General features: G+C 36.3%; 1 protein-coding gene across 1 annotated transcript; it reads left to right on the top strand.

The window, feature by feature from the left end:
* The first annotated feature begins 135 nt into the window (after window positions 1–135).
* Window positions 136–14701, top strand: LOC100747796 (hemocytin). The gene is made up of 36 exons (XM_012380777.3): window positions 136–327; window positions 395–544; window positions 617–744; window positions 827–986; window positions 1070–1197; window positions 1272–1367; window positions 1447–1820; window positions 1898–2477; window positions 2554–2841; window positions 2919–3349; window positions 3426–3687; window positions 3769–3999; window positions 4064–4289; window positions 4364–4569; window positions 4655–5017; window positions 5092–5430; window positions 5510–5848; window positions 5917–6251; window positions 6309–6545; window positions 6623–6836; window positions 6902–7222; window positions 7318–7440; window positions 7515–7794; window positions 7870–8079; window positions 8142–8515; window positions 8588–9028; window positions 9103–9292; window positions 9357–9688; window positions 9775–9925; window positions 9988–10352; window positions 10449–10867; window positions 10928–11226; window positions 11287–11929; window positions 12020–12359; window positions 12420–14372; window positions 14446–14701. The coding sequence occupies exons 1-36, from the start codon at window positions 227–229 to the stop codon at window positions 14634–14636; spliced, it is 11820 nt and encodes a 3939-aa protein (XP_012236200.1). The 5' UTR covers window positions 136–226; the 3' UTR covers window positions 14637–14701.
* The last annotated feature ends 268 nt before the right edge of the window (window positions 14702–14969 follow it).

Genomic DNA, 14969 nt, shown 5'->3' with positions numbered 1-14969 from the left:
AGGCATGAATCCTTGACACGATATAAATCCCACTAATGACATATTATTTCGTCGAATTAATTTATCAAGTAAGATTTCAGTTATCGGTTATCCGCTTCCTCCTGGAGGTGGCTATATAAAAGAAGAAATGTATTAATTCGTATATTTGGTAAGAGAAGACTTGCGAATAGCGTTTCATGTAAGCATTTCTTTTTAACAAGCATGTTATAAAAGTAGATACTTCAACATGGTGCTATGGAAAGCATTTCTTAACATTGCTATAATTACTACGATCTGTAATCAACTAATTATCGGTGATAATCTATCGGAATTTTCTGCTATAACAGAGTAAGTGATTCTTTACTTTCTCTCGGGGTTTTTAAGACTAAATCTAATTGATATTTAAATTCTTCAGCGCTACTATCTCACTAAATGACTCTCTAAAACATGTCTATGAGAGTGTGAAGAGCACAAAGAGTAAAAGGAAATTGCCTATATTTCCAGGAGGTTGCAGTAAGAAACCAGATCCACCCATACATGGTGAAATAATTTGCTCTATAGACAGGTGATTTTTTATTGTTTAATAGATGATATCTTGAAGTGTTACATCTGAATATTTACCAATTTTTATTTATAGTGGATGTATTGCAACTTGTAAACGTGATTACGAATTTCCAAACGGAGTAACAAGATTAGCTATAACATGTATGAATGAGGAATGGCATATTTATGGCACAGATTGGGACTCTATTCCTCACTGTGAACGTGAGTTTTATTCGAAGATGATCAATTTCTTTGGTGTAAAAAGTATAATATGCGCAAGATAAATGTATTTTTATATTTTCAGCAATTTGTATACCAGAGTGTTTGAACAACGGAATATGTGTCGCACCCCATCAATGCAATTGTCCCGAGGACTTCACTGGACCACAGTGTCAATTTGAGAACAAACCATGTCTAAATTTCCCTGCTCCAGTACTTAATGCACATAAGAAGTGCAACTCACAGTATGATCTTAAGAACGTTGAACTATATTGTACTTAAAATATCCATATTAAATATTTAATTGTTCCAATATTTGTTTTATTAGATCATGTACCATATCCTGTATGAAGAATTTTACGTTCCCGGATGGCACCTCAGTCACTAATCTTATGTGCAAGAATGGAAATTGGAAGCCCACCAGGGAAGACTGGGTCTCCATACCTGACTGTGAACGTATGTTTTTAATCCTCAATTTGTAATTTAAATATTAAATTTATTATCACATATATAAAGATTGTTTATTATAGCTGTGTGTGATCCACCTTGTCAGAATGGTGGCAATTGTCTCCCATCTAATTTTTGTCAATGTCCTCAAGCATTCAAAGGACCCCAGTGTCAATATTGTAAGTATAATAATTTGTTTATTTTAATAAAGTAACATTATTTAATCTAAGTAATTGATTGATTATAATTCTGATATAGCTACTGATAATTGCAATGGGGAGAAAATGGGTTTTAATGGAGGCTTTTCCTGCACAAGTGTTGATGATACTTATTCATGTATCATAAGATGTCCTGATGGGATAGAATTTGAGTTCCCTTCAGCTTCTGCATATATTTGCAACTATGAAACAGGTGTCTTTTCACCTCAACCAATTCCCCAATGTAACTACGGCGATAATATGAATATAATTTCTTTGGGGACAACGTATCATTCTTATGTTAAGGAGACTAATCATACTTGGACCTACCAGGATACTTTCAAATCCCATACAAACCAGTTACCATTGTTACAAGGAAATTATGGGCTCACACAACATTATAGCAGTCATGAATCCAATATGGTCACGAATACGGTAATAATTTAAGACCAGCGGTTTAAAATTGAATATGAAACATTTGTATTACTGAATTATACTTTGATTAATGTTAGATGATGTTTAATCCACCGGAGAATAACCTGTTGTTTATTGAAGAGAAGAAACCAGTTCCAAAAACCTGCTTCACATGGGGTGGAATGCACTACAAAACCTTTGATGACAATGTTTTCAGCTTCGATAGTGGATGTTCTCATATCTTAGTACAGGAAGCACAGAACAGACTGTTCACTGTAACTGTGGACAACAGTCCAACTTGCAAAAATCAGGACTGTTTCAGGATTATCAGAATTTTCATCCAGGACAAAGAATACATTTTGTTGCGAAATGAAGACGGCGTTCCAGAATTTAGAACTCGAAAGCACCAGCTTCCAATTCCAGCACAACTCTCTGCATTGAGAGCTGAAATGTCTGCACATTTCATTGTGATAACTTTGGACTCTTTGGGAATTCAGTTGAAATGGGATGGTGCTCTGATGTTACAAGTTGAAGCTCTAGAAAATATGTGGAATAAAACGACCGGATTATGCGGTAACATGAATGGCGATAAAAGTGACGATTTAATAAGTAAGAATGGAGAACATACTAAAAGTATTGCATCATTTGCTACTTCTTGGCGGACAGAAAATATTGGAGGTATCATTTTCTTACTCTACAGTCAAAGATAAATTTTTTTAGTTATTAATATCTAGAGTTCATTTAATTCTTTCAGAAATGTGCGACGAATATCCAAACACTAAGCACTCCTGTGAATCTGATTCATTAATTACCAAAGAAGCCATTGAATTTTGTACAAAACTATTTTCTGATCGCCGATTTAAAGCTTGTGCTAGCACACTTAACATTCCTGAGCTGCAGACAGCCTGTGTATGGGATTACTGTTCTTGCTTAGACAGTGACAGAAAAAGATGTGCCTGTGATACGATGAATGTATACGTTAGGCAATGTGCTCATAAAAAGGTTGTGTCTCTATCTGGTTGGAGGAGTGATGACATTTGTCGTAAGTTAGAATCTTCTTAATTTAATGTATAAGCTGTTGACGAAAAAAGTATTTTCTATCATTTCATGATATTATAGCCATGATATGTAGCAGTGGACGAATATACCTGCCATGTGGTCCAAAAATAGAATCATCTTGCTGGACAGTAGAGGAAAAGAAACCAAATACAATGGATTGCGAAGAGGGTTGTTTTTGTCCGGAAGGAACAGTAGCTTACGAAGGAAGGTGCATTCAATTTGATGAATGCCCTTGCAAGCTGCGTGGAAAATTGTTTCAGCCTGGGGAGAGTGTACAAAAGGATTGCAATACCTGTACATGCTTTTCTGGAAAATGGATATGTACTCAAACAAAATGCAGTGCTAGGTGTGCTGTCATAGGAGATCCCCATTATATTACTTTTGATGGAAGACATTATGACTTTATGGGAAAATGCAAGTATTATCTGATGAAGGGTGATGATTACAGTATCGAAGGTGAAAATGTTCCCTGTTCTGGTGCAATATCGGAGGTCTGTTTATAAAACTATTAATTTCTAATATTTTCTAATATATTTCATTATCAAATGATTGTAATTTTATTTGTAGAATATGGGACACATTCCTTCTGAAGCTCCTTCCTGTACGAAGACTATCACAATCAATTACAAAGACATTAGCATGAAGCTAAAGCAACATAGGGAAGTATTGATTAATGGAGATGATCTAACAGTATTTCCTAGACTTATTCATGGAATTAGAATACGCATTGCAAGCAGTATATTTTTAATCGTTCAATTGCCAAATGGTTTGGAGATATGGTGGGATGGAATTTCTCGTGTATATATTAATGCTCCTCCTGAATTCCATGGTTAATTAATTTTCATTATTCTTTAAATTTATTTAAATAGAACGTTATATCAAATTTTCCATTTTCTACATTGATTATTAGGCAATACAAGGGGACTTTGTGGCACATTTTCTGAGAACCAGAAGGACGACTTCATTACACCAGAGGGTGACATTGAAAACACAGCAATTGCCTTTGCCAATAAATGGAAATGTGATGAATTTTGTCCCAATGTCGCAGACAAAGAATTGGATCATCCCTGTGATCTTGATCCACAAAAACGAGCCACTGCAAAGCAATATTGTTCTTATTTATTCAGTGATATCTTTGCTGGTAGAGTATCGAGATTTAGTCTAACAAATTTTCCAGTTCGGTTATTTATAATCCTCTTTTTTAGGTTGCCACTGGCACGTAGATCCGGATACATTTTACAGAGACTGTTTGTTTGATATGTGCTCTTGTAAAGTTGAACTTGAATCCTGTCTCTGTCCTATGTTAGCTGCATATGCCAAAGATTGTGCAGCTGCTGGAATAAAGCTTTCATGGCACCAGAACATAGAGGAATGTAAAATTCATTGTCCAGGGAATCAAGTTTATCAAATTTGTGGAGATAGTTGCACCAGGCATGCCATAATTCAAAATTAATCAAATACCAATAAATGTAAGATATCTGTAATGTTATCTCCAATATTTCCAGATCTTGTGGAGATATATCTTCTTATCAGGACTGCAAACAAGAATGTGTAGAGGGATGTAACTGCCCAGAGGGAGAAACATTGGATATCCATGGGGAATGCATTCCAATTGGACAGTGTCCATGCATTTACAGTGACTTGGAGTTTAGTCCAGGGCACAAAGAAGTCAGACCTGGAAATAAAGCACTCGAACTTTGTACCTGTGCAGGTATTGACTTTTATAAATCTAAAAAATATTTGATTTTAATATTAAATTGAATTTCATAAATAGTTTTATGAATTACTTTAAACAGGTGGAATTTGGAGCTGTCAGGAAGCCACACCAAATGAAATTACAAAATACCCAGCAACCAAGGACCTATTGGCCTCATGTGTGGCAAGCAATAATCAGGAAGTTACAGACTGTGTACCAGCAGAGCCTAGGACCTGTCATAATATGCACAAACTAGTCCAGAAGCCGTCAATCTGTAAATCTGGCTGCATTTGCAAACCTGGTTATGTTTTGGATGAGCCAGATGGTAGATGCATCAAAGAGGAATCTTGTTCATGTCATCATGGAAGTCAGAGCTACGAAGAAGGATCTATTATACAAAACGACTGCAATACATGCAAGTGTATCAATGGAACATGGAAATGCACTGATAGGACATGTGCAGGTAACATTATAAACGTCTTTTTACCCTATGAAACATTCAATTTTATCTAATTATCGAAACTTCTGTTCTATTAGGAGTTTGTTCTGCTTGGGGAGACTCTCATTATAAGACATTTGATGGGAGGCTTTATGATTTCGAAGGAATATGCGATTACGTGTTTGTGAAAGGTTCTTTGAGCCAGGAAGACTGTTTCGACGTGTCTATTCAGAATGTCCCCTGTGGAACAACCGGGACATCCTGCTCTAAATCGATCACTCTTACCATTGGAAGTGGTCAAAACTCAGAAAGAATTGTTTTAACTAGAGGAAAGGAACTTCCAGCGGATAATTTTAAAAGGATCTCCATGAGAGAAGCTGGACTATTTGTATTTATTGATGTACCAGATATGGGGTTAACTGTACAATGGGATAAAGGTATCACTATATGATCACTATTTTTCCATTGTTTATACTTGTTTTAGAATTTTTCTTAAAACTTTGATGATATTTACAGGTACCAGAGTGTATGTAAGATTAGAGCCTAGTTGGAAGGGGCACACAAAAGGACTCTGTGGTGATTACAATGATAATAGCAAGGATGATTTCAAAACTCCTTCAGGTGGAATCTCAGAAGTGTCTGCTAATCTATTTGGAGATTCCTGGAAGAAGAACGAGTTCTGTCCCGAGCCGAAAGATGTCTTGGATCCTTGTGTGCAACATCCAGAGAGGAACTTATGGGCTGTACAAAAGTGTGGAATATTAAAATCACCAGTTTTTCATCCTTGTCATTCCGAAGTTGAGGTCGAAAGTTATGTGCGCAACTGCATTTATGATACTTGTAGTTGTGATACAGGTGAGTGTTATATTAAGTTATAAAAATAAGAGAAGTTTTTATCTATATCTGTATTTTTCGTATTTTAGGAGGAGACTGCGAATGTCTATGCACTGCCTTGGCAGCATACGCTCAGGAATGTAATGCAAAAGGAGTTCCCATAAAATGGCGCAGTCAAGAACTCTGTCCCATACAATGTGATGAAAAATGTAGCTCGTATTCTCCTTGCATTACAACGTGTCCTCGTGAAACCTGCGATAATCTTATCACTCTAAAGGATAAAGCTCATTTATGTTCTCAAGACACTTGCGTTGAAGGATGTTTGGTCAAATCTTGTCCTCAGAATCAAGTGTATAGCAATGATAGTTACACGGAATGCGTTCCCAAAGAAACTTGTAAAACACCTTGTACTGAAATTAATGGGGTATGTTGAGGAAATGATTAAAATATCTTTTGTCACTAATGATAATTCATATTGTAGGTAATTTATTATGAGGGTGATAGTGTAAAGAATGAAAATTGTCAGATGTGTTACTGTAGTCGTGGAAAAGTGTTATGCAAAGGAGAACCTTGTACAACTATCACTGCGCCGAATACTATACCGCTAGAAGAACCACAGAAATGTGTGGATGGCTGGACTGCTTGGATAAATCAGGATCCAGCAATTAAAGGGAAGAAATTTAAGGATATTGAACCCTTACCTTCAACTTTAGAATTGGTAATACTTTATTATATTGTTTAATCATTTATTTATTTTATTTCATCTCTCTTATATTACTATATAATTTTTGAAAGGCGAACAAAGGATCTGCTATATGTAACAAGAACCAAATGGTTGATATAAAGTGTAGATCAGTAAATGATTACTTAACACCAAAAGAAACTGGTTTGGATGTCGAGTGCAGTTTGGAACATGGTCTTTATTGCCAATCTCAACCTGGTCTTCCTTGTATCGACTTTGAAATCAGTGTTTTATGCCAGTGTTCAGCAACTACCGCTGGAGGACCAGGTCTGTATCAGGGAAACATCAAGATTATTATTTTAGTCTAATGATAAAGTCAATTTATATTACAGAAATACCAAGTACAACCAAAAAACCTACATACAAAGAGTGCAATATGGAACATCCATACGAATCTCATCCCACAAATTGTCATCTATTTTATCAATGCACCCCTGGACTCAATGGCAATGAATTTGTGGAGAAATCCTGCGGAGAAAACATGTTTTACAATCCTCAGATACAAGTCTGTGACTGGCCAGCTAATGTTATATCAGTAAGACCAGAGTGTTCGATGAAACAGACAATGCCAAATACGACTGAATGGACAACTGATAACACGACCAAATATACGAGCATCACATCGACTACCTTACAGAAAAACATAACAGCCAGTATAATATATTTTCTAATAGTTTTTAAATATTTTATTAATATTTTTGGTACCATAAAAAGAGCAGAAATATGTAAAAAACAGATTCTTTTGCAGAAGCATGTAAAGAGGGCGAGACATGGAGCGAATGCGCTATTAACTGTAACAAGGTTTGTGATTACTATAAATACACCTTAATAAAGGAAGGGAAATGTGATGGTATTTCTGATTGTGTGCCAGGTATAGTACTTTTATTACACTTTAAATAAAAAAAGAATTTTTTGAGATTAATATTGAATTATTTAAAAAATTAGGGTGCATACCATTGAATAAACCACAGTGTTCATCAAATGAGTTCTGGAGAGATGCATTGACATGTGTAGACGAGAGTGACTGTATCTGCAAATCCCACAATGGGCATCCAGTCATTTCTGGTGCGATTCTAAAGGAATCAGAATGTGAAATCTGTCAGTGTATAAATAATTATTACACCTGTGATAAATCATTATGCGTTAGTGTAACGAATAAGGTAACCACTGAAAAACCAATTACCCAACCACCCACAGAAGCAACTACTCTTCCAACCACACTTTTGTGAGTAGACTTATTAATTTTAAAAAGCTATAATTCTTTGATAATAGGAATACTAATAATCTTTATGTATTAAAGAACTGAGGCTTTCACGATCATAATGTCAAGTACTGTTAGTCCACCAGCTTACTGTGTTAGCAACAATTTTATTCCTTTGGTTCAGTATTTGAACGATCAAGTTTCTTTTAATGCTAGTAGTATTAAAAGTTCCGAGTTCCAACCAGAAAATGCACTACTGAATGGGAATACTAAATTTTGGGAGCCTGAATATACCACTACTGATCAATGGTAAGTGCATAATTACATCTTATCCATTGAAATGATTAATCTTATTATTTGATTATTTTTAGGTTGGATATAAAGTTCCAGAACCCGGAACCTATCTATGGAATCATCATTCAAGGCAGTACAATGGAAAATAAATTTGTAACTAGCTACAAAGTACTATTTTCGGAAAATGGTCACTCGTTTTCTTATGTTATGGATGATAGAAAGGAACCACAAGTATTCAGAGGACCTGTGGATCAATTTAAGTCTGTTGAACAAAAGTTTTACAAGCCTATTGAAGCCAAAATAATTCGTATCAATCCATTATCCTGGCACAATGGTATAGCCATGAAAGTAGAATTGCTTGGTTGCCAGGAAATGGTAAGCACCATTATACCTGTGAGAGGAAGTGTTCCAATAACAACTACAATGATCACAGAGAAGATCATAATACCAGGTAATTGGATTTAAATAAAAACAAGATGTATAAAATTACAAAATCATATTATTTTCTATATTTCTTTCCTAGTATGTGATGATGCAATGGGGCTAGACAATGGTTTAATCTTTCCTGAACAAGTCTCAGTATCCTCTTCTTCTACTGATTTATTACCGAATTTAAAGTTATCTTCTCCGAGCATCTGGCATCCGAAACTAGACAATCCATACCAATTTGTAAAGATTGACTTCTTGGAGCCTCGTAATTTAACAGGCATCGCTACTAAGGGTAGCGATGACACCTGGACAACGGTTTATAAAGTGTTTTACAGCAGTGATGATTATCAGTGGAACCCAGTCATGGATGAGAATGGCTTGGAAAGAGAATTCTTAGGTAATTTTGACTCCGACACTGTTAAGAAGAATTACTTTGATAAACCATTGAATGCAAGATATCTGAAGGTGCAACCAATTAAATGGCACAAACAGATAGGTCTCAAACTTGAAGTCCTTGGCTGCTTCTTGCCCTATAGTAAGTAGCTCTTGTATAAATTGGGACATTAATAATTTTGCTTCTGTGTTCTTTATTACATTTAATTTGTATAGCTACAATTAAAACAATCACTGAAGAGTTAGAATTAACGCCAACAACGGTACAAACATTAGAAAAATGCAATGTGTGCAAAGGAGTACCATTTGAAGATCAAGTTAATTGTAGATGCACAGAATCACTCTGGTGGAATGGAGATACTTGTGTTGCCCAGCAAGAATGTCCTTGCGTAGTTGGACATATAACGTATGCAACGCGCCTTTTTCATACACAGTCTCTTTTCTCGAATTTTAAGGTTAACGTTTTTTAGATACAATGTGGGCGTAATTTATATGGGTGAAAATTGTCAAGAATGCACATGCACCTTGGGTGGTACCTCTTTCTGTCAGCCAATGAAGTGTAAACCTTGTCAAGAGCCAGAAATGAGACCAGTGGTTAACGGACTCTGCAATTGTATTTGCAAACCTTGTCCAAGTGGGACACGTCACTGTCCAACTAGTGACGTTTGTATCGATGAGAATTCATGGTGTAATGGGATTCAGGATTGTCCAGATGATGAAAAGGATTGTTCACAGACTACAATAAAACATGAAGAAATTACTACAGTGAAAATAGAAAGTACGACAGTTACTCCAACTTCAGGTATTGAAAAATTGATTTAAAACAGCTACATTTATGAAACTTTATTGAGGAAAATTTGATCTATATAACATTTTATAATGTTGAAGTTACTCCAATCGTGTGTCAAGAGCCTGCCTGCCCACTGGGATACAAGATAGTTTTAAAAACGCCTACAAAATGGCAACACTATCTCAGATCCCATATGGGAAAGGAAGTAAAATCTTCAAGCATGAATTCATTGAGAACGAAAGGACTAAGGTATTGTTATAAAATTTCAAATACGTTGGTTTAGTAATGACTAATGCAAACTCTTCTTTTAGGAACTCTTTCAATAAGTCTATGAATCATGATTCGAAACACACAGATAATGAAAACATTAAAAGTGAAACAGAATGTGCACAGTTTACTTGTGTGCCTATAATACTATCAATTTTTAATCAGGCTGTACCTCAGACCTGCCCAAAGGTGTCCTGTCCACCAGGTTACACAGTTGTTTATGAAAAGATGAGCATGTATAAGCTTGAGAAGTGTCCTAAATATACTTGTAAGCCTCCACCACCAATAGAAGCTGTTTGCAATGTGACGGGAAGAACATTCAGCACTTTTGACAAGCTGGAATACAAATATGATATCTGCAATCACATTCTAGCACGAGATATGTTTGCCAATAAATGGTATATTACATGTAAGTCTTTTATGTGTCAAAATTATAATATAATTTCATTAGAATTAATAAATGAAATTATTTATTAGGAAGATATCTTAATTATACTTTTTATAGTGGAAAAACAATGTGATTCACACACTGGCCAGTGTATCAAGATCTTAGCTGTGATTCTGGATGCAGATGTAGTTGTTCTGTACCCCGCCGATATGCATGTGGACATTAACGATTACAGTTTCACACAAAAGCAGATAGCTAGAATCAGTAATAATTTTCCTTCCTTCAAGATAGCAAGCATAGGGGATATTACATATTTACTATCCAACAACTATGGGTTTTGGGTGATATGGGATCGAAATTCGAATGTGAAAATAGGAATTTCCACAAAATGGGCTCGACGAGTGGATGGTTTGTGCGGATACTTCGATGGATACTCCATGAATGATAAAGAATTGCCTGATGGAAGTCAGGCTCGAAGCACTGTAGAATTTGGAAACAGTTGGGCCATGGAGGGAGTACCAGAATGTGATCCACAGGTTCGACAGTGTTAATTAACATCAGTAATATATTTATTCTAAATTTGTTTAATTTTCCAGGTCTGTCCACACGACTTGCAAGCAGAGAGCTGGAAAATCTGTAATATAGTGAAGGATACCTCCTTGGCAGAATGTTCAAAGACTGTGGATTTGGAAAAATTTGTATCTAGTTGTATGGAGAGCACGTGTAGCTGCCTGCGCAGTAATTTCACATACAACGACTGTCGTTGCCGTTTGTTAACTAGTTTTATCACTGAATGTCAAGCTAGTGATCTAACTATGGATCTATCTATCTGGAGAAGCACTCACAATTGTCCAACCTCTTGCACCCCGCCTTTTGTTCACAAAGATTGCTTTAGGTACTTTAAAATTAATGAATGAAATGGTCCGACATATTGCTATGAGTAATTTCATTGCAGAAACAAATGTGAGATCAGTTGCGAGAACTTGCAGCAGATAGACCCTTGTCCAGTAATGCAGGGAGTATGTTTCTCTGGTTGCTTTTGCCCAGAGGGTACAGTACGCAATGGAGATAAATGTGTACCTCCTATACATTGCAAGGATTGCATTTGTGAATGGTTAGGGAACTCCAAATTCATCACCTTCGATAGAAAAAACGTGAAATTCGATGGAAATTGTACATATATTCTCTCCAGAGATATTATTGAAAACACAAAGGGAAATGAAGAACACACTTATCAGGTTCTCGTGTCAAATAGAATTTGCGATACTGGAATATGTACCGAGGCGATTATAGTTCTTTACCAGGATCATGTAATTAAAATTAAGGAGGGTGTACCTACCCAGGAATTCGAAGTGGAATTGAATGGTTCGAAAGTGTACGGATTCCCCTTCAATACACCTTGGTTGACTCTAGAACAAACACCTTCGGAGAAGCTGCTGTTGCTGATTCCTTCTATTCAACTAGAGATCATCAGCTACCAGCCGAACTTTGCATTTAGCTTGACTGTTCCTTCTCACATCTTTGGAGGTGCTATAGAAGGTCTCTGTGGTAACTGCAATGCAGAGGCAGAAGATGATTTGAAGCAACAAGATGGCCAAGTATGATCATTTTCTTAATACAATAAGCAGGGAAACAAAGAAAAGATAGAAAAGTAAAAAAACTGATGATCTCAATTTATTGGTAAATAGGTCGCGGACAATATGCAAGATTTTGGTACAAGCTGGTTGGTCACAGAATCTCCAAGTGGTGTCAACATAGACACAAATACGTGTATTTCCATTAATCAAAGCAAGTGCGTTCTATCACCAACAGATCAGGCTACATGCAGGAAATTATTAGATACGATGGACTTTGACATGTGTCATAATCTTGTTGATCCAATGCCATATTTGATGGCCTGTCAAGATAGTATGTGTTCTGGAGGAAGCTATTGTGATAGTTTTGAAGCATATTCAAGGAAATGTCAGCAGATGGGAGTGTGCCTAATCTGGAGAAGTAGTGAAATGTGTCCTCACTTCTGTCCTCCACGTAAGTTTCTTTTTTTTATCTATATTAAATTTCATCACTTAAATACTATCTTGTTTTTAGACTTGGTATATCAACCTTGTGGTTTTACTTGTAAGGAGACTTGCGATACAATCAACGAAATCAATAGTACCGCGTGTTCGAAGAATTATGAAGAAGGTTGTTTTTGTCCTCCAAACTTCGTCTTTCATAATGATACTTGTATCCCAAAGGAAAAATGTTTATTATGTGATGAAGAAGGACACGTTGAAGGTGACATATGGTTCCCAGATGTTTGCACAAGGTGCACTTGCAATAGAAAGAGCATTAATTGCGAGAAAACCGAATGTCCAGCAATAGACACTATCTGTGAAGAGAACATGGCACCTGTAGTGGTTAATGGGACAGAGGAATCTTGTTGTACTAAATATGTTTGTATTCCAAAAACAGTAACCACTGTGGCACCCTTCTGCATTGAAGAACCTCAAATTCCAGAGTGTGGCTATGGGCAAACTGTAAAGGTATCTGTAGATTCAGATGGATGCAAGAAATACATCTGCGAATGTGTGCCACCATCAGAATGTCCTATCCTCAACGAAGTCGCACTAGAAGTCGAAGAGCTGGAACCTGGATTCGTGCAGGTGACAAACACTTCTGGTTGCTGTCCGAGATCTATGACTATCTGTGATTCTAAGACTTGTCCTGCAGCACCATCTTGTCCAGAATATCATGAGCTGAAATCTGATGTAAAGTGGGACGTTTGCTGTGCCACTTACAAGTGTGTTCCACCAAAAGATTTATGTTTGTATAATGTTAAATCAGAGAGTAAGATAGAAATGTCGGAACATATAGTGGCGAAGAAGCTTGGTGAAAAGTGGATGGATGGAAAATGCACTTCCTGTATCTGTGAATTTTCTGAAACGGGTCCCACACCGAAGTGCTTTACTACAGATTGTCTCAAAGCAGTGGACCATCCAGATATATCTGACTTTGTCGTAGAAGAAGTTCTTGTAGAGGATAAATGCTGTCCTAATTTCGAGAGAACAGCTTGCAAGGATGGAGATGAGATATACAATATTGGTGATGTTTGGCAACCAAATCCTGAAGACAGTTGCACTTTAATAAAGTGTATCAAGGATGAAAATGGGATACAAAAACAAGTGAGGGTCCAAGAATGTATCACAACCTGTGATCCTGGCTTTGAGTACCAGCCCACGAATAATAGGAGCACCACTTGCTGTGGACGATGCATTCCAGTAGCTTGTATAGTCAACAATAAAACGATAAACGTGGGCGAAGAATGGCTCTCTCCCGATTTCTGTACCAAGTACGCTTGCCAGTCCAACAATGAAAGTATCTATATAGAATCTTTCACACAGAAGTGCCCAGAAATGGATGCTCGGGAAGAAGCTGAATTTGAGATAGAAAAGCAGTACATCGCAGGCCAGTGTTGTCCACAGTTTATTAAAACTGGTTGCCGTTATAATGGTACCATGTATAAACCGGGAGAGAAGTGGAAATTATTGGATGATAAATGTACTACAGAATTCTGTGTGTTGAACGATGTTGTCACAAAGTACAAAGACATAGAAGTTTGCAATAAAAATTGTACTCTTGGCTGGGTATATGAAATGAACGAGGCTGAATGTTGTGGAAAATGTAGGCAGGCTTATTGCGTGGTTGGGGATATGTTATATGAGCCAGGTGCTACCTGGTTTTCTACTGATAATTGTACTTCATTTACTTGTATGAATCAAGGAGAACAACTAGTCATCAGCAGCAGTTCTGTAGTCTGTCCTGATATAACTTATTGTCCAGTGACCTCAATTTACACACAGGATTGTTGCAAAATGTGCAATTTGTCAGTGTATAATCAAAAGGTTGATTCTTGTGCTGCTGAAGTCTTAGAGCTACAGAATACTATTGGTATGTTTAACATTAAGCATCGAGGACATGGCATTTGCAAGAATTTAGAGCCCATTGATGGAGTCACAGAATGTCGTGGTAAATGTGAATCCACCACCTATTTCGACACAGGCAAGTCTTAACAAATACAGTATATAATTTATACCAGAACTACTGTATAATTATATTATTTTTTTAATTGCAGAGAATTGGAATCAAGTAGCTAATTGCAAATGTTGTCAACCAACAGAGTATAAACCTCTAGTTGTTGAACTGACTTGTGAAAACTACAGAACATTCAAGAAACAAGTGGCTGTGCCAGTTTCTTGCACCTGCTCAGCCTGTACATCTGGTAGGAGTGGTTACAAAGGAAGAAAAGGCGGAGTAAAGAGCTAAAGATAATTATAATTACATTGATGTATAAATGTAAGCTTTAAAATACACTCAAGAATACAAAAATATTATTCGTTGACTTTATTGATGGATCCATATATGTATGTGTATACATATATATATTTCATTTTAACAATTTGTATATCGGCATTCTCATTACTACAATTCCGGAGTCATACTAAATACAATAAAAACTAATGCAGTCTTCTCCAACAAGACTTATGAGCATGAATTTTTCTACTTGTTTGTACTTTAAAATTCGGATGATGAAGGATATATATCAATTTATTAGAGTAACAAAGAAATTATTTAATAACATATTTCGGAGTAAAAACA

Source organism: Bombus impatiens, unplaced genomic scaffold (genome assembly GCF_000188095.3).
Source record: "Bombus impatiens unplaced genomic scaffold, BIMP_2.2 scf_0107, whole genome shotgun sequence".
Taxonomy (NCBI): domain Eukaryota; kingdom Metazoa; phylum Arthropoda; class Insecta; order Hymenoptera; family Apidae; genus Bombus; species Bombus impatiens.
Note: the sequence above shows the minus strand (reverse complement) of the source record. Positions and strands in the feature narration are given on the sequence as shown.